Source organism: Arabidopsis lyrata (genome assembly GCF_000004255.2).
Source record: "Arabidopsis lyrata subsp. lyrata unplaced genomic scaffold ARALYscaffold_2, whole genome shotgun sequence".
Taxonomy (NCBI): Eukaryota; Viridiplantae; Streptophyta; class Magnoliopsida; order Brassicales; family Brassicaceae; genus Arabidopsis; species Arabidopsis lyrata.
This window is the reverse complement of record NW_003302554.1, coordinates 4,393,175-4,420,719: the sequence shown is the minus strand read 5'-3', so window position 1 is coordinate 4,420,719 and position 27,545 is coordinate 4,393,175. Positions and strand designations below refer to the sequence as shown.

At 34.3% G+C, this 27,545-nt stretch overlaps 3 protein-coding genes across 4 annotated transcripts; all 3 read left to right on the top strand.

Moving 5' to 3' along the window:
- Positions 1-158: 158 nt before the first annotated feature.
- LOC110230891 lies at positions 159-2,483 on the top strand. The gene is made up of 2 exons (XM_021035111.1): positions 159-306; positions 1,280-2,483. Exons 1-2 carry the CDS (start codon positions 159-161, stop codon positions 2,209-2,211), a joined length of 1,080 nt encoding a protein of 359 aa, XP_020890770.1. The 3' UTR covers positions 2,212-2,483.
- Positions 2,484-5,455: 2,972 nt separating this feature from the next.
- On the top strand, positions 5,456-10,544 carry LOC9324293 (ATP phosphoribosyltransferase 1, chloroplastic). Of its 2 annotated transcripts, XM_002888184.2 has the most exons (11): positions 5,456-5,753; positions 7,922-7,981; positions 8,061-8,174; positions 8,460-8,525; positions 8,612-8,719; positions 8,834-8,917; positions 9,155-9,256; positions 9,339-9,452; positions 9,508-9,588; positions 10,054-10,173; positions 10,292-10,544. In XM_002888184.2, exons 1-11 carry the CDS (start codon positions 5,490-5,492, stop codon positions 10,385-10,387), a joined length of 1,209 nt encoding a protein of 402 aa, XP_002888230.1. In that variant the 5' UTR covers positions 5,456-5,489; the 3' UTR covers positions 10,388-10,544. The 2 variants fall into 2 exon arrangements, with proteins under 2 accessions (XP_002888230.1, XP_020889920.1); XM_021034261.1 differs by lacking the exon at positions 8,460-8,525.
- A 13,716-nt stretch (positions 10,545-24,260) lies between these two features.
- On the top strand, positions 24,261-27,523 carry LOC9322765 (ATP phosphoribosyltransferase 1, chloroplastic). Its single transcript, XM_002888181.2, has 12 exons — positions 24,261-24,279; positions 24,310-24,609; positions 24,947-25,006; positions 25,096-25,209; positions 25,470-25,535; positions 25,616-25,723; positions 25,833-25,916; positions 26,341-26,442; positions 26,528-26,641; positions 26,718-26,798; positions 26,872-26,991; positions 27,190-27,523. The coding sequence occupies exons 2-12, from the start codon at positions 24,328-24,330 to the stop codon at positions 27,283-27,285; spliced, it is 1,227 nt and encodes a 408-aa protein (XP_002888227.1). The 5' UTR covers positions 24,261-24,279; positions 24,310-24,327; the 3' UTR covers positions 27,286-27,523.
- The last annotated feature ends 22 nt before the right edge of the window (positions 27,524-27,545 follow it).

The following is a 27,545-nucleotide window of genomic DNA, read 5'->3' as shown; positions in this document are numbered from 1 at the left end:
AGTAAAATTATAATTAAAATTTTTAATAAATAATTTCAGAAATATATTAGGTGTTATAAGATGTCATGAAACACGATGGTATGGTGTTTTTCAACGCCTCTTTGACGCTCAAGTCAGAAAACAAAAAATAACGGGCAAGAAGGACCACGAGTTGAGTCATGGAGAGATGTGAAAATAGTATAGGAGAACAGGAGAAGAGAGTGGTTAAGTTTATACGTGGCCGAACAAGAGTGGTGCACAATGTATCTAGTGATTTGAGAGTCACTTTGAGGTGTGGACCGTGTGGTGCTATTAGACTATCAATCTGTATTTTGTTCACTCACAAAATTTTGTTTTATTTATGGTGAGACGATACAATATTTTTTCATGCTCAAACTTAGGCCGCACACTAAACCTAAAATAGGGCGATTTCAAATGCATTTCAAATGCATCAAATGCGGTTCACATTCTTTCTTTTTTTCTTTTTGACTTTTTTTAAAAGACAATTGTATGAGTTAGTAATATTAGTTAACAATTCTAACGGAAAAATAATTATTTGAATTATTAAAGAAACTTGTGTCACCCGTCATGCACTAACCACAATCATCCCACTTATACAATTCGATCAGCTTAATTCATATAAACCATAGGATTGGGCAGGCTAAAAGACTTTGGGCTACCAACTTTGTTTTTTTAAAGAGGCTCATAATGTTTTTATACCTAATAGATTTCAGACCATAAACTTCTAAATAATAATTTTCAATTAAAAATAATAATGGTTCATGTCACGTAACTACATCTATGTACGGGCCACCTTTTTGTTTTTTTTTTTATTAATAGAACCTGTCCGCTGTCTAACTCTTTCGGAGTAAAACACGGGTCTCTTCCTGTCAGATATTTGGGAGTCTCTCTTATGGCCCAAAAGATGAAGAAGCATGACTATCAACCTATTCTGGACAGAATCAATTTTAAATTCTCCTCTTGGACTGCGAAACATCTCTCTTTTGCTGGGCGCCTACAGTTGTTAAAGTCTGTGATTTATTCTACTCTCAACTTCTGGATGTCGATTTTCCTTCTACTAATCAATGTTTAAGCAAGATTGAACAGATGTGCAATGGTTTTCTTTGGAAAGGGGCGCCTAATTCAGCTAGGGAGACTAAGATTGCTTGGGATATTGTTTGTACTTCGAAGGAGTGCGGAGGGCTGGGTCCGAAAAGACTCTTGGATAGGAACAAAGTTTTAGCTCTAAAGTTGATTTGGCTGCTGTTTACGTCTGCAGGTTCATTATGGGTCTCGTGAGTTAGGCTCAATCTCATCAGTCACATAAATTTTTGGGAGCTAACCCCATCTTCCTCTAGTAGTTGGATTTGGAAAAAACTGTGTAAACTCCGCCTTATTGGCAGACATTTTCTTGTTTGTGATGTTGGTTCTGGCGAAACAGCTAGCTTTTGGCATGATAATTGGACGAGACTTGGTCCTCTTATCCATGTGACTGGTAATAATGGTCCCCTCACGGTTGGTATGCCCTTGACTGATGTGGTTCGTGATGCTTTAAGGGGAAGAAGCTGGTGGATTGCCTCTAGTAGAAGTAGAAACCCGATCATTGCTTTGCTAAGAAGTTCCGTGCTGGATCCGGAGAGTATGATTGATTGTATGCATGATGATGTTTATTTGTGGAAGGCTGATCATCATGCTCCTTCAAACATGTTCTCTGCGGCAAAAACTTGGCCTGCTCTTCATCCAAATGGTGTTCCTTTCCCTTGGCATAAGTCTGTTTGGTTCAAGGATCGGGTACCAAAGCACGCTTTCATTTGTTGGGTTGTGGCTTGGAATAGATTGCACACAAGGGACAGACTCCGGAGTTGGGGACTCAACACTCCTTCGGTATGTGTTTTGTGCTATGTTGTGGATGAGACTCATAATCATTTGTTCTTTCAATGTCATTTCAGTGGAGAGGTTTGGCGTTTCTGCACCCTTAGGGCTGGATTGACTCCTCCTTCGCAGTTTATGGCTTCTCTACTCTGGTTGAAGTCAGCTTCAACGTTTAAAAATCTCTCGCTTATCATTAAACTCCTCTTCCAAGCTTCCGTTTATCTTATTTGGAGAGGACGAAACCTTAGGATCCACTCTAACAACTTTCGTAACCCTCCTCAAATCATAAAGGAGATTCAATTGCTTGTTAGAGCTCGGCTGGATCCTCTTTCTAGGTTACAATCTTCTGGACCTCTGTGATCTTCTCTCCTCGTCACTTGGTTCGCGCTGTTTCAGGTCTAAGTACTCTCTCTTCAGCTTCGGGGGTTCTCTGTTTTTTTGCTTCCTCTGTAGTCTCTTTTTTCCTTCTCAGGCATGTGTGCTTTTGTTGGCCTTCTTGGCCTTGTTTCTTTTTGTCTTTTCGGGCCTGCTCATGTTGGGCTTCTCAGCCTTGTTTCTTTCTTTCGGGCCTGCGTGCTCCTGTTGGGCTCTTGGCCATGTATGTTTTTTAATGTTTTAATGGAAAGTAAAAATTAAAAAATTAAAAAAATTTTTTAACAAATGTGCCATGCCACTATCTCAAAATTTATCAAAATTGCAACAAGCTCTTCTTCCTTTCCAAGAGTGCCATATCTCTTATGTGAAATGTCCAAATTGCCCTTCAAATAAAGGTTTTCTAATTCGGTCAAAGTCAAAACGACATGACTTCCGACAGTGCCACGTCATGCCGTGGACAATAATTAACCAAATATTTATGTCTACAAATTACCGTGGATAATATTTTTCCAAATATTTCCGGCAACATTATTATTTTGTAAGATAAATGACGTATTTTTTTTAACGTATGTTAATTCGAAATTGAAATGAATTTTGTATGGATATGTCTTTGAATCTGTTGTTGTGGACAAAAAGTTGGATATTTTTGTTTACTAAATTTTTCTGAAATCTGTAGCATTGAATATGGACAACAATTCTTGTCGATCAAATTTTTTCGAAGAGAAATCTAAGAAATGTGCCACACAATGTAGCAATTCTTACCAAAATTGCCACAGCCCACAAATCTTTTTCAATTGTGCCACAATCCAATTTCTAACCCAACTTGCAAAGTCCAATTTACCCTTTAGAGAGAAAGCTTTTTTGTTCAATCTCCATTCCTCTCATTTCTCTCTCATCTCTCTCTATCTCTCTCTTTTTTTCTCTAAAAAGTGAAGCTCAATCTCCCTAGATATAAGAGTTCATCACGTTTTCGATCTAGGAATACATCGTTGGCGATTTAGCGAGATTAAAAATCTGGGTCTGAATCTGGTTTGGAAAGTGGAAGCGAATCTAAATCTGAGAAGGAAGAAGATACATGTAGACAACATTTCTTGTCTACCAAAATTTTCGAACTATTTCGTTTAGAATTCTTGTCCACCAAATTTCTTTGAAGTCTTTTTTGTTTCAAATGTGGACAATATTTGTTGTCCTCCAAATATCTTCTCAATCTATTGTTTCAAATGTAGACAACATTTCTTGTCTACCAAAATTTTTGAAATATGCCGTTTTGAATTCTTGTCCACCAAATTTCTTTAAAGTCTGTTGTTTTAAATGTGGACAATATTTGTTGTCCACCAAATATCATCCCAATCTGTTGTTTCAAATGTGGATAATATTTTTTGTCTACCAAAATTTTCCGAAACAAAGTTTTGTCCACCAAATATCTGATATTTAGATATTTTCGTCTGAAGGTATTTTCGTCTTTGTCTGTCTGCCATAAAGTGAAAAAATGGCAGATTGAGAAAAGAAAACTTTTTGTGGTAATTTGTATAAGTTTTGCTACAGTAAATGGCACATTAGACCAAAATCCCTTTTTCGAAATATGTTGTTTCAAACTCTTGTCCACCAAATAGCTTAGTAGACAATAATTTTTAAATAACCATTCTCGTCTATCAACTTCCCACTTGTTTAATGTAGGAGAAATTTTCATCAACTCAAACCACACTATTCAAAATTATGGCATTTTGGAAAAGAGATTTTTTTTGTAAGTTTTTTGGTCAAAATGGTATTTTTGACGAAATTTCCTTTTATTTTTCCTTCTTCTTTTTATATATGTCACTTTATTTTTCTTTTCCTTTTTTCCTCTTTTTCATTTCTTTATTTTATTGTATATTTTAATTTGGTTGTTTTTGATGTTGATAGTTAAAGATTAGCTAATTTTGTTACCACAAACTATATAAAGGGGACCACTTTCTTTTTGGATTATCAGTTTTAATCCCTTATATATTAATTGAGAAGCATTGTTAAAAAATAACCTTACTTTCATGTGTGATTAACGAAAATGCCATGCTGATGTGTCGTTCTCACAAAGCTTCTCAATCTATTTAAGTAAAGACCCAACATTTAATTTATTAGGATATTTACAGATTTTGCCATTAGTTTTACTTATGTGTATTTTTTCCAATTAATTTATGCTTTTTTATTTTTCTTAATTAATTAAAACGAAAATATAATTAAAATATATAATTAAGAAATAAAAAATGGAGTACCAAATATTTTGTATAACTATTAATATAACAAGATATATATCATAAATCATGATAAACATAAAATATTAATACATAAATAAAAATTTCACTAATCTTGATAATTAATAATACACTATCGTTTGTCTAATATATAGAACTTAGACGCCTTAATATCATCAATACATTAAAATATATTTAATAATCGTTTTGTCCCGCACATAGTGCGGGTTGTTATCTAGTTATTAGATATTCCTAGTCGCTGTCACCATAGTTTCATACTCTTCGTCTCTATACGAAAGATACGACCTATCTCTTACCTTTTGTTCACTTAAAAAAAAAACCGGTGGAATTGTTGGTTTGTTGTGCATTATAATGGATTTAGAAATCTTTGATGAACTAATTGATTTATAAAATCCAAACAAGTGGATTTGAACATTAATCAAGTGGATTATTGTCAATCAACCAATTGGATTTCTAATTTAGTCTTATAATGTATATATTTGAATGTATATATACATACGTATGTAAAGATTAAAAGTTAAACACAAAAGTAAACGAACAAACTAAAGATATGATTGTTTTTTTTTCCACTTGTCATCTATAGTTCGTCATAATGTATTGAATCTCTCAACATATTTGTTGCAATTGTTGCTCCCACCTGATTGGCATGTTTTCTTTGTTGATCTTGGGTTGCAAAAAGTTACTAATAATTATTATTAACTTTTTCAAAATTTTAACGTTTCTCAATCTTACATGGCGATGGTTAAACAACTCTTTCTTTTAAGATTTTTAGATTAGAATCTTGACCAGAAGAAAAACGAATATCATGACAAAAGAAAAATGAAACGTATGGGAAAAGGCCAACTATGGCTGTTGCGATCTTTCTTCTTCATTATATGTTTGTTTAAGTTGCATCAATAATCTTTTATTACTATTTGATCTCCCAACTATGGCTGCTGCGAGCTTCCTTCTACATTATATATTAGTACGCCGGTCAAATAAATCGTTACACTCTTACCAACAGCCACAACAACGATGTCTCTCCTTCTCCCCACCAATTTACTACAATGCCGTTCTTCCTCCCTCCTTCTCCTCTCTCCGTCTTCCTCAACCACCGCCTTTTCCGCCATCGCACCTTGCCGGATATGCTTAAGATTGGTCACTTCTTGCGTCGCATATGATCAAAGCTCTGTCGTAAACAGTTCTGCTCCCAAAGCTGTTGTCGTAGAGCGAGACCAGATTCGCCTTGGTCTTGTTAGCAAGGGACGCATGGCCACCAATTCGCTCAATCTTCTCAAGGTTATAATACGATTATTATCCCGTTAATGTAATAACCATTCTACAGCTTAGTATCCCAGATGTTTAAGTACTTAGCATGTTACAAGGGGTATTTTTTTTTTTTTGTCCACAGCTTATTATTAACTAAGACAGTTTAGAAATCCAAACCGGAGATACATAGTCTACAAAAAGATTGTCGTATAGGTATAAATGTATAATCTAGCACAACTTGTTAAAAGTACTCAGGATAATTTATCTTTTGTTTTATACTTAGTTCAAATCCTTCTTTAGTTAAAGATGAATACATTTTAGTAATTTTTTTTCGGAAGAGGCTAATTTACATTTATATATAACTAGATGATATAACACCCACAATAATTATTGGACAAGTATGTAATAACTTTTCATAAAAATAATAAATATAATTAAATTAATTATTGAAATATTAAAAATCTACATAAAGTATATATCTATATATATATATATATTTATCATCTAAAATTAATAAATTAACCATATGAATATGCATAAGTTGTATTTGTATAGTTTAGTTTAAAACCCCTCTAATAATCCCTCTAATACTTTCCTTTAATATATAGTAGGTTACTCATTTAGTTGTATGTTTTGGTGTTAGCGATGCTTTTACAATATGCTCTTATGATTCTTATTTTTTTGTGATTTTTTAACTCCAATATGTATTGAACTCAAAATTAATTGGTAACTAGATTCGGACCCGCACGTTCGTGCGGGGTTATGTTTGTAGATGTATTTATTTGGTATAACATTCATTATCACACCTCATATTAGTTTGATATTCGGTTTAATTTCAATTTGGTTTAGACAAAATAACTAATCGGATTTGTTTTTGGTTACCGTAAAGACAATTACATAATTAAAAAGAGAGAGAAAAAAGTAGAAATATCAATTCATGAGACATAAAATCTGTATGGTCACATATGTAACACACACATTTAATCACATAAGCATTAATTTATTCGTTTGTGATTGTATATCGTGTAGGTCTAGGATTCAGATGGAATACCCGTATATTATGTATTTTTGTTTAGGTATTTAATTTTTACATTATTAGTTGAATTTATCCATATTTTCTTTATTTTCTCAATATTTCACTATTATGTTTTAGAACATACCCAAATTTTTCAAAATTTTCATCACGAAATAAACTTTACCCGTCCCAAAATCTTTTATTTGGCACATGCTATGCTAGATAAATTGAAAGAAACATTTTAAATATATGATTGCAAGCAATGTTTTATTTTAATTGTAATATGTTATACGACATTTTTTTAGGAATTCTCATCCCATCTCGTTCAAAAAGTCAGTTTCAATATTTAAGGTTAACACACTATTATAATCTTAACAATATGTTTACGAATCAAAGTATTAAATATAGATTTGAGTTATATGCTTGATTTAAAAAAAAAAAATCTATAATTAGAGTTATATTTAGCAAGTATAATAACTGTTGTGATATGATTTCGTAAACTAATTTAAGATTTGATTTAATCGTAAACAGTTGTATTTTCTATTTTTATTATTTCAAATTTATTATTGTCAATTGTTATGGAAATCTTATTAAATTATAATAGTGAAAATTTAGTTTTTTTGAGTTTTGGATAGAAAAGACAAAAAATCTTTTTGAATATGTATTGTTAATGCTCCAACGAAATAAATATATATACTTTTTGAATATATATTTTTGACCAAAAGAAAAGTGCTCAACAATATATATATATATATATATTTTGAATTTTTTTCTTTTGTTTTTTAAATTCAATAATTCTAATGGCATTCATTTTAATTAATCTACCAAAATAAGGTTTGTTAGTTTTGAGTGATTCCCAATTAATAATATAGATTTAATTAGGAGTTATGAGCAATGAGTTGCCAAAGTTTCATTTGATACTTTTATTCTGGAATGTTGTTTTCTTTTGCTATGAATCTTAATATCATTAGAAATGAAATGAAAGATATTACAGAGGCAATACCTATAATAGAGTAATCTTGGCAAAAAAGATGCAAACAAAATTACAATAGATTTTGGGTAAGAGGAGGGTTATTGAATCCAAAAGCGCATTAGATTTACTCTGAAATGTTGTTATTCTCACTTTGAGTGAACTAAGCATAGTGAAATTGTAATCTCATACCTCGTTATTTTTTCTATTAAGGACTGTCAACTGTTTGTGAAACAAGTCAATCCTAGGCAATATGTTGCACAAATTCCCCAGGTACGCATTCGCAGCGAACTACAGTTTTTTTTCTTTTTTTTTTTGAGACTTGTATTGGTAAATTTTTCATGTCCTCCAGTTACCAAACACTAAAGTCTGTTTCCAACGGCCAAAAGACATCGTCACAAAGTTACTCTCAGGAGACTTGGATCTAGGTATCGTTGGTCTGGACAAACTTCGTGAATATGGTCAGGTAAGTGGCAATCATAATACTTCTCTCTTGAAGAGCTTTGATATCATTTTGCTCATTGTGAAGATAAAAAAAACAGTTGACTTTCATTCTATATTCGATTCTTGGATATAAAGTTTATGGACTTCATGGTTTTTTTTTATTGACTGACAATAGAGATAATAGAATTTTTAAAGGGTGTAGCCTATAGGACTTGGAATATAAAGTTTTCTCTGTGGTTCTATGAATTGTGTCGAGATGGCCTAGTTTGCATCATAACTTAGATGTTTTAGTTTGTTTTTTTTATAGGAAAATGAAGATCTTATCATTGTCCATGAAGCTCTAAACTTCGGAGGCTACTATTTGTCGATTGCGGTATATATGCTATAATCTATTTTGGTCGGGGTCCTTATATATATCATTATCTCGAAAGATTTTCTGATTGCATCAAATGTTCTCAGATACCCAACTATGGAATTTTTGAGAATATAAAGTCTCTGAAGGAGCTAGCACAAATGCCCCAATGGAGTGAGGAGAGACCCTTACGCGTTGCTACTGGCTTCACATATGTATGATGAGTAACAGCTTCCCATTTGGTTAGCTGTTGTCGTTTAATTTATCATAAAATACATAATTTAGCTTCTCAATACAACATTTGGGAACTATTTCACTGATTTTTGCAGCTTGGCCCCAAATTTATGAAAGAAAACGGCATAAAGCATGTGACGTTTTCAACTGCATCCGGAGCTCTGGAGGCAGCTCCGGCGGTGAGATTTAAGCGATATGATCTTTCTTCAATACTAGGCTAAACTATAAAGAAAAACACTTTTATTTTTTCAATCAAAATATGTATAACATATGCATGGACATGGTTGCTTATAATGTTGTTAGCTTGTAGTGGATCTTGCTTTCATATCTCACTATTAGGATGCATGTGGCGTGGCAGAGACGAGGGATCTTTCTTTTGTGCAGTTTTTGTTGAAACATTTGTTCTTGTTAATTAGATGGGAATAGCTGATGTCGTTTTGGACCTTGTGAGTAGTGGAACGACACTCAAAGAGAATAACTTAAAAGAGATAGAAGGAGGTGTTGTGCTGCAATGTAAGGTGATGTGTAGTTCTAGCTTGGAGCTGCTTAGAATTTGTTCAAGACCAATATTATTCCTGAACACTTCTTTTTAACTTTCAGGCCGTACTCGTGGCAAGTAGAAGAGCATTGACCAAGAGAAAAGAGGCACTAAATACAGTACAAGAAATTCTCGAGAGATTGGAGGCCCATCTGAAGGCGGATAGCCAATTTACTGTATGCACTTTCCCTATTCACCTCTTTATTTCTTTCTCTAACATTTCCATTTCAGGTTGTTGCAAACTTCAGAGGAAGTAGTGCTGAGGAAGTGGCTGAGCGTGTGTTGAGCCAACCATCATTGTCAGGATGGCAGGTAAAGTTTCGGAATGGTTCTTAAGCCCTAGCTTATTATTCAAATCAAGATCACCTTATCTTGATGTAGTCGCTGAATGATTTAAGAAGTAATTCAACGATTCAACTAGAACTTGTAAGATTAAAGAACGACTTTTCTTTATTGATTTAGAACCTTCTCAAAACTTAATCTCTCAAGGTCTTAGGTATTTTGGAACAACTCTCCAAAGCCTATAATCTATGTTTTAGTCTTATGGAACAACTCTCCAAAGCCTCTTATTTATATAGAACTTAGCTACTCCTAGTTCTATTATGAAAAGGAAATCTTACAAAAACTTATCCTACTTGACTTTCATTTGTAATTCTTTTTTTTTTTTTACCTTTTCTAGCATCTTCTACAAAGAGATTACTTCTTCTTCAAGTAATAGAATTATCCAACAATTATTAGTTCTTGCTGAATGTTTATGGCTTCTCTAATAATGAGCAGGGACCAACAATAAGCCCAGTTTATTGTAGACGAGGTGGAAAAATATCAATTGACTACTATGCGATCGTGATTTGTGTACCAAAAAAGACTCTATACGACTCTGTGAAGCACCTGAGAGCGGTTAGTCATGGATTAATAAATAAGCTGCTTCAAAATCATATATACTTTCTCACAAATCCGCGTCTATTGTTACCTCTCTTGGTTCTCTAGTCATGCATGTTCATAAATGTTATTGCAGGTGGGAGGCAGTGGGGTATTGGTTTCACCTTTGACCTACATTTTTGATGAGGATACTCCAAGATGGGGTCAGTTCCTGAGGAACCTCGGGATTTAAATGTTTTGGTAAGGACGTACGATACATATGCTGAACACGTTCTAAGAAGACCCTTTAATGTAAATCTCTTGAATTTTGTTACCTTTGTATTTTCTTCTGCTGCTGTTGTAATAAGAAAACACACTTAAACTAATAATAGATTTGATTAGAAACTCTATTTGGGTTTCTTGAAGAAGAAAAAAGAACAACTTAAGGAAACAAAAGAAACAACAAATTTTTTCAAGGAAAATGATTTCAAAAGATATTATTTAAGTTTCCTATTTGTGTATACAGTGCAGTAATTTAATTTCCTAAGTCTCTTGGAAAGTTGGCTTGCAAGTTGCAACTACTTCTTGTTTACTTAAATCAGTTTTTAGTGCAGTATCAGTAGAAAGTTCTAAAAGCCTATCCCTTGTCGCAATTGGGTTATTAAATCTCCCTCCCCTTTACAAATGACTCATCCTCAAATCCCTAAAAACTGTCATAGAGTAAGCGATTAGCCATTAAATGATGCTTATTTCTATTACTCCTCTCCTGAAGCCATTGATCATTATACTCTGGCTCATCGCAATCATACCCAATCCATGCCCAACACTACTATTTAAGTTTTACGAAAATGTCACATTTACGACGGTCTCATGATCTTGTGCCCGTATTTTTGATGTGTTAAGTGCCTGATTGGTTGGACTGTAACTGTAAAAATTTTGCTGTAGGATTTTTGTTGTTGCTGTGTTGGCTGTAGATGTAACTTTTCTACAACAACAAAAGTTACAGCTACAGCCAACACAGCTACAACAAAATCTTGCATAAATTTTTTTATAGTTAAAGTCCAACCAATCAGGCACTTAGTTATATGGTATTGAATATCTCCACATACTAGTTGTTGCGATTGTTGCTCCCAACTGATTAACTGCTTTTCTCTGTTGATATCTTAGGTTGCAAAAAGTTCTTCATTGTTATTACTTATTAATTAACCTTTTGAACATTTTTTTTAAAGTAACATTTCTCAATCATACATGGCGATGGTTAAACAAACAATTCTTTCTTTTACCAATATTTTTAGATTAGAATCTTGACCAGAAGAAAAACGAATATCATGACAAAAGAAAAATGAAACGTATGGGAAAAGGCCAACCAGGGCTGTTGCGATCTTTATTCTTCATTATATGTTTGTTTAAGTTGCATCAATAATCTTTTATTACTATTTGACCTTCCTTCTACATTATATATAAAGAAATTTTCACGTTTATGCTGAAAAAAAGATTTTCTCTCAGTGTTTGGCAAAGTGAGATTTGGTTCTCATATTTTGATAATTAAGCCAAAATCTGACGAAAATACCCCTAATGACTTAAACCAAATGGCATAGTTGGTTTCGGTTTAGTTACTTTTTCTTTGTTTTACGGTTTGGTTTTGAATTAAAAAAAAAAAATTTTGCGCAGAAACGAAGAAGAAGAACGAGAGAGAGAGAGAGAGAGAGAGGCGATGGAGGCGATTTTAGGGTTTCTTTCCCAACAATGATGGTTTTCGATCGGAGGCATTTGGATCGGTTTATTTTTGGTCCTCCATGGAGTTTCAATGGTCGGATCTGTGGGTATCAATTGGATTCTAGGGTTCTTGGGTTGATTGCGGTGGTGTTCGGTGACCCGTTTGAAAGGTTCTGGTCATGGGAAGGGACCAATATTGTGGTCTCTCCCAATCGCTCTATTTTCCTCTCCGTTTTCCGCTGCCTTCGTTCCTCTGTTCAATCTCAGTTACCGCCGCCTCCGCCTCTTTGAAACCCTAATCCTATATCCACTAAGGAGATCCTCTCTTAGTTCAATTTCCTCTAAACCCAGATCTTCGAAACCGTTACAAAGTTTCAAGCTTCGAAGCCTAACCTCTCTTCATGGTTTTCTCTCATGGGTTCTTCTCCCAAATCTTCAAACCCAGGTGACGATTTCACAAAATTGATTCTTTTTTGTTTCTGGGTATTTGTAAAGATGTTCACTTTTCTGAGATTTGGGTAATTGTGTACAGAGAAGAAGAGAAGATGTAAGTGTACGATGAATTTTGCGTCTTTGTTTGCTGTTGGAGCACCTGAGGCTTTAGTTATTGGTGTTGTCGCTTTGTTAGTCTTTGGTCCTAAAGGCCTTGATGAGGTTAGTGTCTCAATTTTTCCTGATTTTGTGATGATTGATTTGTATGAGTTCTTTTCAATGAAATCTTGTTATTTACAGATTTTGATTTATATGTTGCTAAGTTTTATTGATAGGATGAGGAATCTGAGAATATGGAAGTCTTTCAGGTATTCAAAGAGTTAAGTTCTGCAGAGAATTGAAGAGAAGGCAAAGGGTATTCAAAGACTTGAAGATCTGCAGAGAATTGAAGAGAAGGCAAAGGGATTCGGAGAGAAAGAGTAGAAGATATTTTTTGTTTTTTTTTTGTTTTTTTGTGATATTTTAGTTATTATTTCTCATATAAAAAATATTTTCTAAATTTTGTTTTAAATTATTACTTTTTCTATTTATAAATTAAAATTAGATTTTTTTGAATTCGTAATTCAAAATAAAAATCAAAATTTAAAAATATAAATTAAAATCAGATCCATATAAAATATATAATTGCATATTAAAAAAAAAAACGCTATATTTAATGAAAATATGATAGCAATGAAAAAAACTGCTATGTTATGTCTTCGATCTACTATAACGGACGATGATAGAGCGTTTGTTAAAGCGCTATAGTATCGTTAGATAGCGTTTTTTGGACGCTGCGAAAGATCAATATTCATGTAGTGAGAGAAAGGCGATGGAAGCGATTTTAGGGTTTCTTTCCCAACAAAAGTTTATAGAGGTGATTGGCTTATGGAATCAGGAAAAGAGAAGTATTGTACCAAGGGAGGGGCAATTCTCATAAAAATATCGAATTATTTTATGTACACAGACATATCAGAAACATACATAGTTATATGATGGCAAACATTAAACGTACGTACACCGACAAAAAATATAGTACACATGGTCCAGACATAAACGTACACTGTCTACACGGTGACAAAAAACAAGGACATAAAACTAAATAGGATTTTTGCAAGTCTTCTTGTTATGACCTGCTTGTCTACATCTTGTACACTGATTCAGAAAGAGTATTTCTGTTTTTTTTTTCTAGTAGTGACAACAACAATAAGTTAACAAACAACGCATCTTATACTCTAAACATAGATATAGGCAACTATGTGCACATGTTAGAATGTTAAAACTTACCCAGTTTTCACCCCTGGATGGTATCACCATCCTTTTGGTGGTTGGTCTCCCTGGTGGTCGTCTACTGTATGGAGGAATCAGTATCATATCCGATATATCTTGTGGGATGACATCATCCTTCCGATCCGCGATAGGTAGAATCGGTTCTTGGAAAGAATCAGAAAACGTTTGAATGCCATAGCACCAACCGACAACAACCTTCAGATTAATTCCAAATTCTATTTTCGTTGCTAGACCGTGTTCACATGGGATTCTTAACTTTGTGTACCTAAGACACGTACACGTACACTCGTCCAAAACAACATGGCAATGATCACCTGACTTGCTTGTAACTTGATAACTCCACGGTCCAGACATCTTCACCGCGTATTTCCTCGATGCAGGCAAATCTTGGAGAAAACGCTCATCAACCTCAGGCGTCACTAAAGATTTACACCTAGCCACTTTTTTTCTCTTCGCTGCGAACCATCGCATTAGGACCTCTCGAATGAACTCTATCATTATACATTGTTTGTCGTATGACTTTTCTGTTCTTAAAAACACACCCCACATACAAAGTCTCACCTGTCGTACTCAGTTCAACTTGTGTCTCATCATCTCGTAAATTGGCACTAACTATGTTGACACGTACGTCTTGGAGTCACGGTTGGTGTACGGTCACCCGAATGAGAAATGTTATCTCCGCCAGGTGCAGTAACTAGCCGATTATCATTCAGTGTCCCACTTGGGGAAGCTCCAATACCATGGTCGATAACATCATTCCCAGAGACTTTGTCTATACCATTAATATTGGTATCGGTGTTACCTTCGCGGCATGTATCTTGTACACATTCTGTTGTGTACGTACATTGGTACAAACCATGTTGACACGTACGTCTTGGAGACTCGGTTGGTGTACGGTCAACCAAGTTATCTTCGCCAGGTACACGATGACTTGTGTACGTACACTCTGCCAATAGACGACTGAATTCTCCTGGATGTTGAACCGTTTGTTGAGTGAGAATGACGTCCTCCTCAACATTCCATATTCCATATTCTTCAACAATTACATCGTTCCACTTGTTGTAATCGTAATCTTCGCAACTGCCTTCACTACCGTCTATAGTAGGATCGAGGGTACTTCCCCCCCACATAGATCCATCATCACCCTGATAATCATCATACCCAGCACCATCTTCGTTGTCCTCCTCCTCTTCTTCATTCTCATCTGTTTTATCGTCTTCAACGTCGTCTTGCTCATCTACGGCCTCATTATTTCCATCTACATTTGAAGCCGCTACGATGGGATTTGGTGTCGTTGCACTCACACACACACGGTAACTCTCACCATCGTCACCATCGGTCCTAAGGACAGTATTCCCGAGTGCCTTTGTAATAAAAGAGACAAACAAAGTGACACTAGGATCCCCACCACGAATCAAAAAGAAGGAATCCAGGCTCATTTGATTGTCAATGTAGACAGGAGGGCGTTTACTTTCTATCATCACTGACATCTTTCCCGGCATTCAGTAACTAATTATTGGATTGCATTCGGTGGACTTCAAACTGAAAACCTCTCATAATGTACGTACAAATTCAGTGTCCGTCATGGTTTCATTAAACGTACACAACGACCAAATTAACAAGCCTTCCCATGGTTCAAATTTCAATTCTTCTTCTTTGAATCTCCACTCATCCACCATAGTAAATACGGGAATATCCATTACCCACCTGCATCACAAATTCAGCAGAACCCCATTAAATGCAAATGAAAGCATGATTATATCTACAAAAAACAAAAAGAATTCCTAACTACACACTTATATACATAAAAATATCCTCATTTAGCATTTTCAACTAAAAAAATTGGAAATAACAATATTCTGGGTTTTTATATAAAAACAATGTTGATTTCGAACACAATCAAGATCCTAGTGTGTTATAACAAAAAACTTCTTAACCAATTTCATTACTTACACGATCAATGCTTGTTTTGGTTCCAAACTTTGTAAATCAAGAAGATAAATTATTTTATGTACACAGACATATCAGAAACGTACATAGTTTTATGATGGCAAACTTTAAACGTACGTACACCGAAAAAAAATGTGGTACACATGGTCCAGACATAAACGTACACTGTCTACACGGTGACAAAAAACAAGGACATAAAACTAAATAGGATTTTTGCAAGTCTTCTTGTTATGACCTCCTGCTTGTCTACATCTTTTACACTGATTCAGAAAGAGTCTTTCTGTCTTTTTTTTTTCTGTAGTGACAACAACAATAAGTTAACAATCAACGCATCTTATACTCTAAATATAGATATAGGCAAATAAGTGCACATGTTAGAATGTTAAAACTTACCCGGTTTTCACCCCTGGATGGTATCACCATCCTTTTGGTGGTTGGTCTCCCTGGTGGTCGTCTACTGTATGGAGGAATCAGTATCATATCCGATATATCTTGTGGGATGACATCATCCTTCCGATCCGCGATAGGTAGAATCGGTTCTTGGAAAGAATCCATTTAATGTAACATTGAATTGTTATATTAAAAAACTAATATGTTGATATCCATTTTGTTATATTTTTTATGATGTAGTTGATGTATGTATGAATGAATGAAGCTATTTTGAAGATTAACGTACGCAATTTTCAAACAGATGATAGTTTGTGAGGGTAAACGTACACGGTCATAAGACAAGATGAACATAGTAATAAGGAGATAAACGTAAAGTATTTTTCAAAATTGGTGACGTATCCAAAATTAAAAACGTACATCATCATACAATCGAAAATGTACATCATTCTACAAACGAAAATGTACACGACTAGAAGATGACACATAAACATACACTACATTAATCTGAGAGTGTTATGAAATCTTATATGTATATTCGATTTTTGTAAGTTTTCTTGTGATGTTCTTCGCTTTTACATCTTATACAACTATACGACAAATATATTTTTCAAAATAAAATTGCATCTACTACCCGTGTTCACATTAAATTCATAATATGGTGTACATATATTATGTACACGTACACTAGTCCAGTAAGACATGAAAATGCTCCTTAATGACCCTCTAATCCCTACCTCAAAACCTTTGACTTCAAGAAAATGAAACAAAAGCAAGGAAAATATTTATTTGGTTTTCTAATTTAATAAAAATTGAACAAGAAAATGAACAAAACGATTTTTATTTGGTTTTTTTTTTTGTTTATGAATTTGAAAATAGAATTGAAATTTGTAGAAAGGAAAGAGTAAACCTGGATAGATAGGAGCGTTTTAAGCTCTGATACTAGATGATACACGATCGGAGTCACTCCTTTCCTATATCAAGAGGTAGTTCAAGAATTCAACGCGTAACGTCTTGCGGAAGTGTTATAACGGTGGTGACGGAGTCGAATAGTAACCAGAACTAATCAATTAACCAAGAAAATGACTCAAACAAATGCTCAAAGACTCTAACTTTGAAAGCAAACAAACTGAACTTTTATTACTTGAAAATTGCGTGCATGAAAAGAACAAGGAAGAAGAGCTTATATAGGCTCGAGACAAAGAGACCTCCAATGGTCAAGAAATGAAAACAAGGAAACAAATATGCGAAATAAATGATAACTTGGAGAGGATGTGATCTTCTAGCCGTTGGGAATAAGTAGTGGTGATGCGTTGGTGCCGGTTATGGAAAGAAGTGGGAGACGTCTTGGAGAAGGAGAAATAACCTCGTGGCTTGAGTCTTCTGGTTGAAAAGGAGGCTTAGATGTCTTGAGTGTAAGAATGGTTCGTCAGCGAGTCCATCAGCGATTCCTTCATTGAGTCCTTCAGGGAGTCCTTCAGCAAATAGCTCAGCTAGTCCATCAACATGTTTTATGTCCGCATCATACGACCTCTCCAAACAGTTACATCCTAAAAATGTCTAAATCACATAAGTCTTATACTATGTACGTACACAAAAATATTTATTGGAGCGTACATGGTACAACATTAATTTAATTTTTTGACATCAAAATTAAGTTATTATGTCAGTTATTTGTATGACTGTATTTTTTTCATATGTTGTTCATACATGATTTGAATGTTTTGTTTTTATAGTTAAAAAATATTTGAAACGTAAATATACAAATTATTTAGATATTTACGTACATATATACACACACATTACTACCGTGTACGTACACATTACTACCGTGTACGTACACATTACTACCGTGTACGTATATATTATTACCGTTACGCACATATGTGTATATGATATTGCTAATCGTGAATAGTCTTCGATGATAATAAATAAAATATTATTTAAAATAGAAATAAAAATATGAAAATGGGTCTGATAGAAAAAAAAAGAATTTTAACTAAAAATATAAAAACAATAAATATTTATAAAATGGAAAAGCGAATCATCTACTGACAAGTGTTTAAGATTTTCAAACCACACACGGCTCTGTGTCACGTTAAAACATATTATTCCTCAATGTTTTTCTTTAGTTGTGAGGTTTGTTTCTACTGCTTCTCGTATTTGACATATGATTATGTAAATTGCGTAACAGAGCTGGAGTTTTGTGAGTCTCATTAGAGTCAATTTGTGTGTTGATTATAGTTGATTTCAATTATTTATTGAAAACAAATTATTAATATTTTTTTAATTGAGTTCATAGAAAACTTGTATGAAATTGGTAAGATATTTTTGGTAGAAATATGTCCTTATTTGAGTTTTTTCTATTTACGTGTATGTAGTTTATGGTATACACAGTATTGATTATAAAATGGATATGTACTTCAGTTATATCATGTACTATTGTGGAGACGGTATACGTAATATTTATAGAGTTTGTATTTTAGTTTTTCGACTTCAAAATACGCTAATATAAACTAGATTTACAAAATCAATAAATAAATTAAATGTAAAAAACAAAAGATTATAAGAAAATTGTGAACAGTACATCGCATAACTGAACTGCATAACTGAACCGTGTACAGTGTACGTAACTGAACCGTAAAGTTAACAGTACATCGCATAACTGAACCGCATAACTGAACCGGAACAGTGTACGTAATTGAACCGCATAACTGAATCGTACAGTGAACAGTACATCGGTACGCTGGCAGGGGTAAAATGGTCAGATTTTGGCTAAATTGTCAAAACTTGAAAGCCAACTCTCACTTTGCCAAAACATAAAATTAAAACTTGGTCTTATGCCATGCCATGCAATTTACCCTTATATATATATGTACGCATCCTTACATTCTCACCAACAGCCACAACAACAATGTCTCTCCTTCTCCCCGCCAACTTGCAACAATGCCTTTCCTCCTCCTCCATCTCTCTCCTCTCCCATCTCTCTATACCGCCTTCTCCCCGTCTCCCGGCACCTAACCGGAGATGCCTGAGATTGGTCACTTCCTGCGTCTCCTACGATCAAAGCTCTGTCGTAAACGGTTCTACTCACAGTTGACTTTCATTCTGTTATTTGATTATTCGATATATATGGGTAAGCCATAATGTTGTGTTAGCTTATAGGACACATAATATAGAGTTTTCCATGTCATTCTTTGAATTGTGTCTAGATGGCCTGGTTTGCATCTAGGAATATATATCTATTAAGTTGTCCTCTTGGAATATATGGTGAATAAAGGAAAATATGTGTGAGTTTTCTTTCTAGGAAAATGAAGATCTTATCGTTGTCCATGAAGCTCTAAACTTTGGAGGTTACCATTTTTGCATTGTGGTAAGCTCTAATCTATTATGGCCTTAATTTCTTCAACACTAGGCTAAACTATAAAGATAGAAAACACTTTTTTTTTTCAATCAAAATATAGATTAGATCAGCATGGTTTTCCTTAAACCTTTGTTGTTATTCTAGGCTGAACTTAACTAAAATTGCTTATATGTTGAGGAGAAATTCGTCTTTATTTTAAAGTTTTGATCATCAACAACACTCTTAACCAAAAAAAGAAGGAATCTATAGTTTGCGTTAAGTTGAGGAGGATAATGTCGTTAGCTTATAGTGTCTTGCTTGCATATCTCACTGTTAGACTGTGATGTGCAAGTTTTTTCTAGCCGAGCAAGCTGCATGAGCCAGGGAACTTAATAATATATGCCACTCTTTTGTGCAGGTTTTTGCTGACACATATATTCTTGTTAATTAGATTGGGATAGTTGATGTCGTTTTGGACCTTCTGAGTAGTAGGATATTACTCAAAGAGGACAACTTAATAGATATTGGAGGGTCGCTTAGAATCTGTTGGTGACCATTAATCTTGAATACTTTTTTTTCTTTTTTCTTTCATGCGGTACTCGTGGCAAGCAGAAGATCATTGACCGAGAGAAAGCGAGCACCAAACACAGTAACATGAGATTCTCAGGAGATTGGAGGCCCAGCTGAAGGCGGATGGCCAATTCACTACATATGCTCTTGGTTATGATGATTTTTCTTATTCTTCTTTTTCACATTCTTTTCTAATGATATTTCCATTTCTGGTTGTTGCAAACATGAGAGTAAAAAGTGCCGAGGGAGTGGAAGAGTGTGTGTTGAGCAAGCCATCATTGTTAGGATGGCATCGTAGTCAACAGATACTTTTCCATCTCGTGTGCAGTAAACAGGTTATTGTTGGTCCCTGCCCAATATTAGAGAAGTCATAAACATTCAACAGGTACTAAAAAGATAAGCCCTAAGAACCATACAAAACATTACATGCCATTCTGACAATGATGGTTGGCTTAACACACGTCCTTAGCACTATTTCCCCTCATGTTTGCAACAACATGAAATAAGATTATTAGACAGAAGAAAGCAAAATGGATGAAAAAGGAAAAAAGAATCATATGAACCAAGTGCCTATAGTGATTTGACCATCCGCCTTCAGATGGGCACCAATCTCTTGAGAATCTCGTGTACTGTGTTTAGTGCCCCTTTTCTCTCGGTCAATGCTCTTCTACGGTTCTACCTGCCACAAGTAATGCTTGAAAGTTAAAAGGGAAGTGTTCAAGAATAATGGTCATGACCAACATATTATATAAGCAAATAACTTCGGGTTCCAAGAACTACACATCACCTTACATTGCAGCACAATCTCTCTTTCAATTTCTTTTAAGTTGTTCTCTTTGGGTGTTATCCCATTTGACAAGATTTGAACCCTTGACAATTTGTACCCAAAACAAACGCACTACCAAGCTGCCCTACATCCCTTTCAATAGGTGTAGAGAATTCAGGTCTTGTTTTCCACATCCTTCTTCTTTTTTATTGGTATATCAAATTCATTTCTCTTTTTTTTTTCTCACATCAAATAACAAAGAGATAATTAAAAATTTTACTTTTTTTTTTTACAATATTTCTCTCAGTTTCAATTTACATAAATAGGCGTTTACGTTTTCAAATGAGATCTATAAGATCGTTCTACTCATCAGGTAAAACCAAACTCAAAACTTCAAAACTAAATTGTAAAACATAGACTCACGCGTAGAGAAAGACTAAATTGGAGAAAGCTTTTCTTTTCGATGTTGAAAGTAACATGAAAAAGTGTGGTGCGATGCTGTTGGACTGTTCGATCCACACTGTAATAGTTTACAAAAAAAATTTCATTTGTGGTGCAGTAAAGAATAATACATTACATTTAAAATTTTCTCTTGTCATATTTTGTGAACCACATTTGGACTGTACACAGTATACATACCAAACTTCAAAATATGACAGTTCAACTGTTTCATTTTAAAACAAAATAATTAGAAGTAAATTTTTGAAGAATCATATGAGTTAATTGCATCTATAAATACAATATTCTCAACAACAAAAAAAATACTCATTTGGAGCATTAATTAAAAAAAAAAAAAAAATAGTTCAAAATTTGATAACTATTTTATCCACACAATTTATTATCTTCATTCAGTTTTTGTTCCTACTTCCTACCCATCTACCACACTTATCTCGCTTATACCGTCCACTCCACAAACCCTACTTGTCTATCACTATCTATTAAACCATATGAGTTAATTTCATCTTTTTCTTAGTTTTTTATTCATTCGTCTTTAAGTTTTCACGTTTTCGAAAATAATTTCTATAAAAAAAAAATAAAAGTCACGACAACAAGAAATATGAAAAGCATGGATCAGTGTCTCTCCTGTCCTATATTTGGCTGCTGTGAACTTTCTTCTTCATTATATAATTCCTTCTCCGGTCAAAAGAAAACCCTTACACTCTCACAAAAAACATTTTTGGTTTCGTTTCTCATGAGATTAACCTTTGGATCGAGTTTATTGTTTTACCTAAATATCTAATTAGTGCCATTATCAGATTAACAGTATATTCTCACAATTTTTAAACTCTCTTCACTTATTTCAGGAGATTAGGCTCTCGGGTTAAGACTATGGTTCTTGCCAACTTGATTAATCCCCGCCACATCTAGGACTATATATGTAGAACAACATACATATTCGGCAGATCATACTTGTAGAAAAAAATTGATTTAAATATAATATCGTTAGATAACATAATCACACGAAATAAACCAATGATTTAGATGAAAGATATAGAAAACTATATCTCTGATGAATAATGAGTACTACTACCGGGTTTCTCTACACACTTATGCTAAAACACTAGAAAAACTATATTCAAAATTTCAAAACCAAAACATAAACTCACACGTAAGAGCGAGACATCGCCTAAAAAATAAACGTTGTTCTTAGTTACACTCTTGCTATATGTGAGCTTTTTGAAGAAAGTTTTTTCTCTTCGATAACGAAAGTAACATGAAAACGTGATATGCGGTCGGTTGAACGGTTCGATCTACATTTTGTCACAATTTAAGAATTTTTCTATTTGTGATGCGGTGAAAAAACGACACAATCAGATTTTCTTTTGTCATGTTTTTATTAACCACGCAATTAGATTACACACCGAACCCCAAAATATATATGACGGTCCAAAATGTGCTTCATTTGCTTTTTTTTTAAACTGTTTGAAAGAATCATATGAGTTAATTTCATCTTTAACTCGCGGATCTTTTTGATTTTTTGTGGTAAGTAAATTTATATTTTGATCTTGAAATCAAATACTATACTATTAATCTCTCTTACGTTTCAATGATTGGAGAACGGTTTGGTATCTTCATTCAATGATTGGAGAACGGTTTTGCATCTTCAATTCTTCATTCAATTTTTGTTCCACTCAATCTACACCGTTAGTCTCGTGACTCTCGTATGTCCGTCCAGTCCAGCCGTCACATACCACACTTATTATTTCGTTCGATCAACACCGTCCAATTCATTCTTGAAATGTCGCACAAATCCTACACCCACTTCCTTTTTTCCTTAATTTTTAATTCATTTTTTCACGTTTTCTCTCATAAAGGTTCCACTAAAATAAGAAAAGTCCCGACAACCAAAAAAAAAAAAAAACGCATGGATCAGGACTTGAGTGTTAAAATGGCATCAAGAATCTAATAGTCAGAATCTGCCTGTCTTATTCGTTATATAATATAGTTAAATTTACCCAATTTGACTCAAAACTTAGCAAAAATAACTAGAATGACTCTCGATCCAAATGGATAACTAGACTAACCCAAATTTTATGTAAAAAGACTATTTAACCTTTCAGCCATTTCCTTTAAAAATAAAAACTAAATTCGTTTTTTTAATTAAAAATCAAATATGGCAGTTAATTTTAACAAGTCTGTTACATTAAAATTAAGTCTGCCGTATCCTAATTTTACAGATTTTTTAAAAAATTGCCAAACATAATCTTGTCGTGATAAAATCGACAAATCTGTCATGATAAAATAAAAATCTGTCATAACATGAAAAAATCTGTTGTCACTAGATAAGTCATTTCAATAATTTATTTTTAATTCAAGAAATCTGCTATGAAACACCAGATTTCTTGCGACTAACATTAAAAAAATCTGTCATAACGTTAAACATAACGTTAAAAAAATCTGTCATAAATCTGGCATAACATTAAAAAAATCTGTCATAACGTTAAACATATCGATTGCGACTATATGTCATTCTAGCAATTTTAATTTTTTAAAACAAATCTGCTATAACATTCCAGATTTTTTGTTAATATTAAAAAATCTGTCATAACGTAAAACAAATCTGTGAGCACTAAAAAGTCAAACTATTAATTATTTTTTATTAACAAATCTGCTGTATTATGACAGTTTTTTTCCAAAAAAATATAAGTTTGACACCACTAGAAACAAAAATCTGCTATATATTATAATAAAACTGTCAAAATTACGAAAGTCTGAGGCGTCATCATAAAATAAGTTTGACAAAGGAAAAAAATCTGCTGCAAATTAAATATCTGTTGTAACCATATTCAAATAAGTATGTGGGAGGAAAAAAACTGCCACAGAAAATCTGTCATAGACTATTAAATCTGTCGGGAAAAATAAATCTGTCACAACGACGCCCACAGACTTTTAACGGCAGATTTTTTTTTTTGAAAAAATTTCACCCACGTTTCCAAAAAAATCAAAAGGTAATATTAATATTATTTTTTTTCCTAACAATGAGACAAAGGGTATTTTGGTCAAGAAAATAACTAGATTAACCCATATATTTTATGAGTTATTTTAGTAATTAAACCTTATTTCTGGTTAAACTAGTTTTTTTCCCTATAATATAATTCCTTCTCCGGTCCAAAAAAAAAAACCCTTACACTTACCAAAAGCCACCCACAAGACACAACACAACGCAACGCAACGCAACCCAACACAACACAACACAACAATGTCTCTCCTTCTCCCTACGAATTTACAACAATACCCTTCTTCTTCCTCCTTCCCATCTTCAACCCCTCTCCTATCTCCGCCTCCCTCCACCGCCTTCGTACCTCGCCGTAGATGTCTCAGATTAGTCACTTCTTGTGTCTCCACCGTTCAAAGCTCCGTCGCAACAAACGGTTCATCTCCAGCTCCAGCTCCTGCCGCCGTGGTCGTTGAACGAGACCAGATTCGTCTTGGTCTTCCTAGTAAAGGACGTATGGCTGCCGATGCAATCGATCTTCTCAAGGTTAACATTGTGATTATTAATCTCAGATTTAAAGTTTTTAGCTTCTCAGTCTCTGCTTGTATAGTGATTGAGAAGTGCTTATTTTTATACTATACTCTGTTGTGCTTTTTAGTGTTGAGTTTTGGTTAATTTAATTGGAGCAAGTTGGGATCTTTAAGTGATATAATCATAGGTGATTTGGTTTGTGTTGTTGAATCATAGGCAAATAAAGTGTTGTTTGCGTTTGATGATCACTTTATTGACACAAAGTTTTCCATTTTTTCCGATTTCTTGAATCGTTACCAAAGCTTCATAGCTTGTTTTGACTGTTGTCATTTGTGATTTCTTTTTTATGAAGGACTGTCAACTGTTTGTTAAACAAGTCAATCCTAGGCAATATGTTGCACAGATTCCACAGGTATGGATTCGAAGTTGGACTTAAAACGACAGTGTGTTTTATGGTTTTGTGTACCATGACTTATGTTGGTATTTGTGTATGTCCTTCAGTTACCAAACACTGAAGTCTGGTTTCAACGGCCAAAAGATATTGTCAGGAAGTTACTCTCTGGAGATTTGGATCTAGGTATCGTTGGTCTTGATACACTTAGTGAATATGGTCAGGTAAGTGATGACCATAATACTTTTCTCTTGAAGAGTTTTGATTTCATGTTCAGAATGTAAGTTAGATGTGGTGGTTATTATCATTATGCTCATTGTGGAGATTAAAAATCCATTCTCTTATTCGATTCTTCGACATTAATAAGCCCTATTGGTGTGTTAGCCTATATGGTTTAGAATATAGAGTTTACACTGTATTCTGTAAATTTTCTTTGGATGGTCTCGTTTGCATCATAATTAAGATGTTTGAGTGTTCATTCTAGGAAAATGAAGATCTTATCATTGTCCATGAAGCTCTCAACTTTGGAGACTGCCACTTGTCCATTGCGGTATGCTCTAATCTATAGTGGTCAGGGTCTTCATATCATTACTGTGGATGGTTTCTAAATTGCATCTCAAATGGTCTCAGATACCTAATTATGGGATATTTGAGAATATAAATTCTCTGAAAGAGCTAGCACAAATGCCCCAATGGAGTGTAGAGAGACCCTTACGCTTAGCTACTGGCTTCACTTATGTATGATGAGTAACAGATTCTTCTTTGGTGCGCCGTTGCCATCTACTTTCTCTCAGAATTCATTTAGCTTCAATATAATATTTGGGAGTGATTCAACTGGTTATTGCAGCTCGGCCCTAAGTTTATGAAAGAAAACGGCATAAAGCATGTGGTGTTTTCAACTGCAGACGGAGCCCTGGAGGCAGCTCCGGCGGTGAGATTACACTATTTTACTCCCATATAATCTTTCTTCAACACTAGGTGAAGCTATGCTGTATGTCAAACAACGATTTTTCCATAGGGATAGACATCAATTTTTCTGTGAAACTATAGTTTTCTGCATCTTCATGGTTGCATCTGGTGTACTAATGTGTTAGATCAGTCAACACGGTTGCTATCTATAACCTTTGTTGTTTGTCTAGTCTGAACTTAGAATTGCCTATAGTGGAAGGAGTTTTCTTGATCGTCAAAGAAAATTTAAACATTTGGCATTAGGTTGCTTGTATTCTTTTCTGAAAACAAGTGTTAAACTTACATGCTCTGTGAAGGATAATGTTGTCAGCTTGTAGTGTCCTGATTTCATGTCTTACTGTACTCTGCCATCAGTATTTGTTGACTCATATGTTCTTGTTAATTAGATGGGGATTGCTGATGCCATTTTGGACCTTGTTAGTAGTGGGACAACACTCAAAGAGAACAACTTAAAAGAAATTGAAGGAGGTGTTGTGCTGGAAAGTCAGGTGATGTAAAGTTCTTGGAGCCATGAACTGTCTGCTTAGAATCTGTCGGCCCATTATTCCTGAATATTTCCTTTTTGCCTTTCAGGCAGCACTTGTGGCAAGCAGAAGAGCTTTGACTGAGAGAAAAGGAGCACTAAACACAGTACACGAGATTCTTGAGAGATTGGAGGCCCATCTAAAGGCGGATGGTCAATTCACTGTATGCACTTGGTTCTTATGATGTTTTTTCCTTACTCAACCCTTTTGCTTTCTTTTGTCTAATAGTTTTATTTCAGGTTGTTGCAAACATGAGAGGTAATAGTGCTCAGGAAGTGGCTGAGCGTGTGCTGAGCCAGCCATCATTGTCTGGATTGCAGGTAATGTTTCAATGTGGGAGTTCGTAAGCCTTAGGTTTTTAGTTCTCGCTGATTGTTCTCCTATAACGAGCAGGGACCAACAATAAGCCCGGTGTACTGTACACAAAATGGAAAAGTATCGGTTGACTACTATGCCATTGTGATTTGTGTTCCAAAAAAGGCCCTATATGACTCTGTGAAGCAACTGAGAGCGGTTAGTAATCCCTGCCATTTCTTTCTCACTTATCTTACTCCCACCCTGATCTTTAAATGGTGATGTTCAAGTTCTGAATCAACAAATAAGTTGTGTGGAATTCACCCATAGTTGGCATTGTAGAACTTATTGATCCTCTTTCTACTTTTGCACTGACCACGTTCCACATAAAACTGATGTTCAGCAATGTTTTTCCAGGTCGGAGGCAGTGGGGTATTAGTTTCACCTCTGACCTACATTTTTGATGAGGATACTCCAAGATGGGGTCAGCTCCTGAGAAACCTCGGGCTTTAAATGCTTTGGTAAGGAAGATACATATGCTGAACAAGTTTTAAGAAGACTCTTTGGTGTAAATCTCTGAGTTTTGGTACCTTTGTGTGTCTCTCTTTTTTCTTTCCCTTTTCTGCTGCAGTCGTCATCCTCTTTGCTGTTGTAATTTTTACATCTCTTTTCTGAATCCTATTCGTTGTTGTTAATCCCGTTGGAACAATAAAAACAAGTCTTTTTTAATAATACATCTTTGCAGAACTCATCTGTTAATAGTTATCACTTGT

Coding starts and splice junctions, on each gene's coding strand:
- LOC110230891 (XM_021035111.1), top strand. CDS start 159: ATGGAGAGATGTGAAAATAGTATAGGAGAACAGGAGAAGAGAGTGGTT. Junction 307..1,279: donor TGCTATTAGACTATCAATCT/GTATTTTGTTCA, acceptor GGGTCTCGTGAG/TTAGGCTCAATCTCATCAGT.
- LOC9324293 (XM_002888184.2), top strand. CDS start 5,490: ATGTCTCTCCTTCTCCCCACCAATTTACTACAATGCCGTTCTTCCTCC. Junction 7,982..8,060: donor ATGTTGCACAAATTCCCCAG/GTACGCATTCGC, acceptor CATGTCCTCCAG/TTACCAAACACTAAAGTCTG. Junction 8,720..8,833: donor TTGCTACTGGCTTCACATAT/GTATGATGAGTA, acceptor TGATTTTTGCAG/CTTGGCCCCAAATTTATGAA.
- LOC9322765 (XM_002888181.2), top strand. CDS start 24,328: ATGTCTCTCCTTCTCCCTACGAATTTACAACAATACCCTTCTTCTTCC. Junction 25,536..25,615: donor ACTGCCACTTGTCCATTGCG/GTATGCTCTAAT, acceptor AAATGGTCTCAG/ATACCTAATTATGGGATATT. Junction 25,724..25,832: donor TAGCTACTGGCTTCACTTAT/GTATGATGAGTA, acceptor TGGTTATTGCAG/CTCGGCCCTAAGTTTATGAA.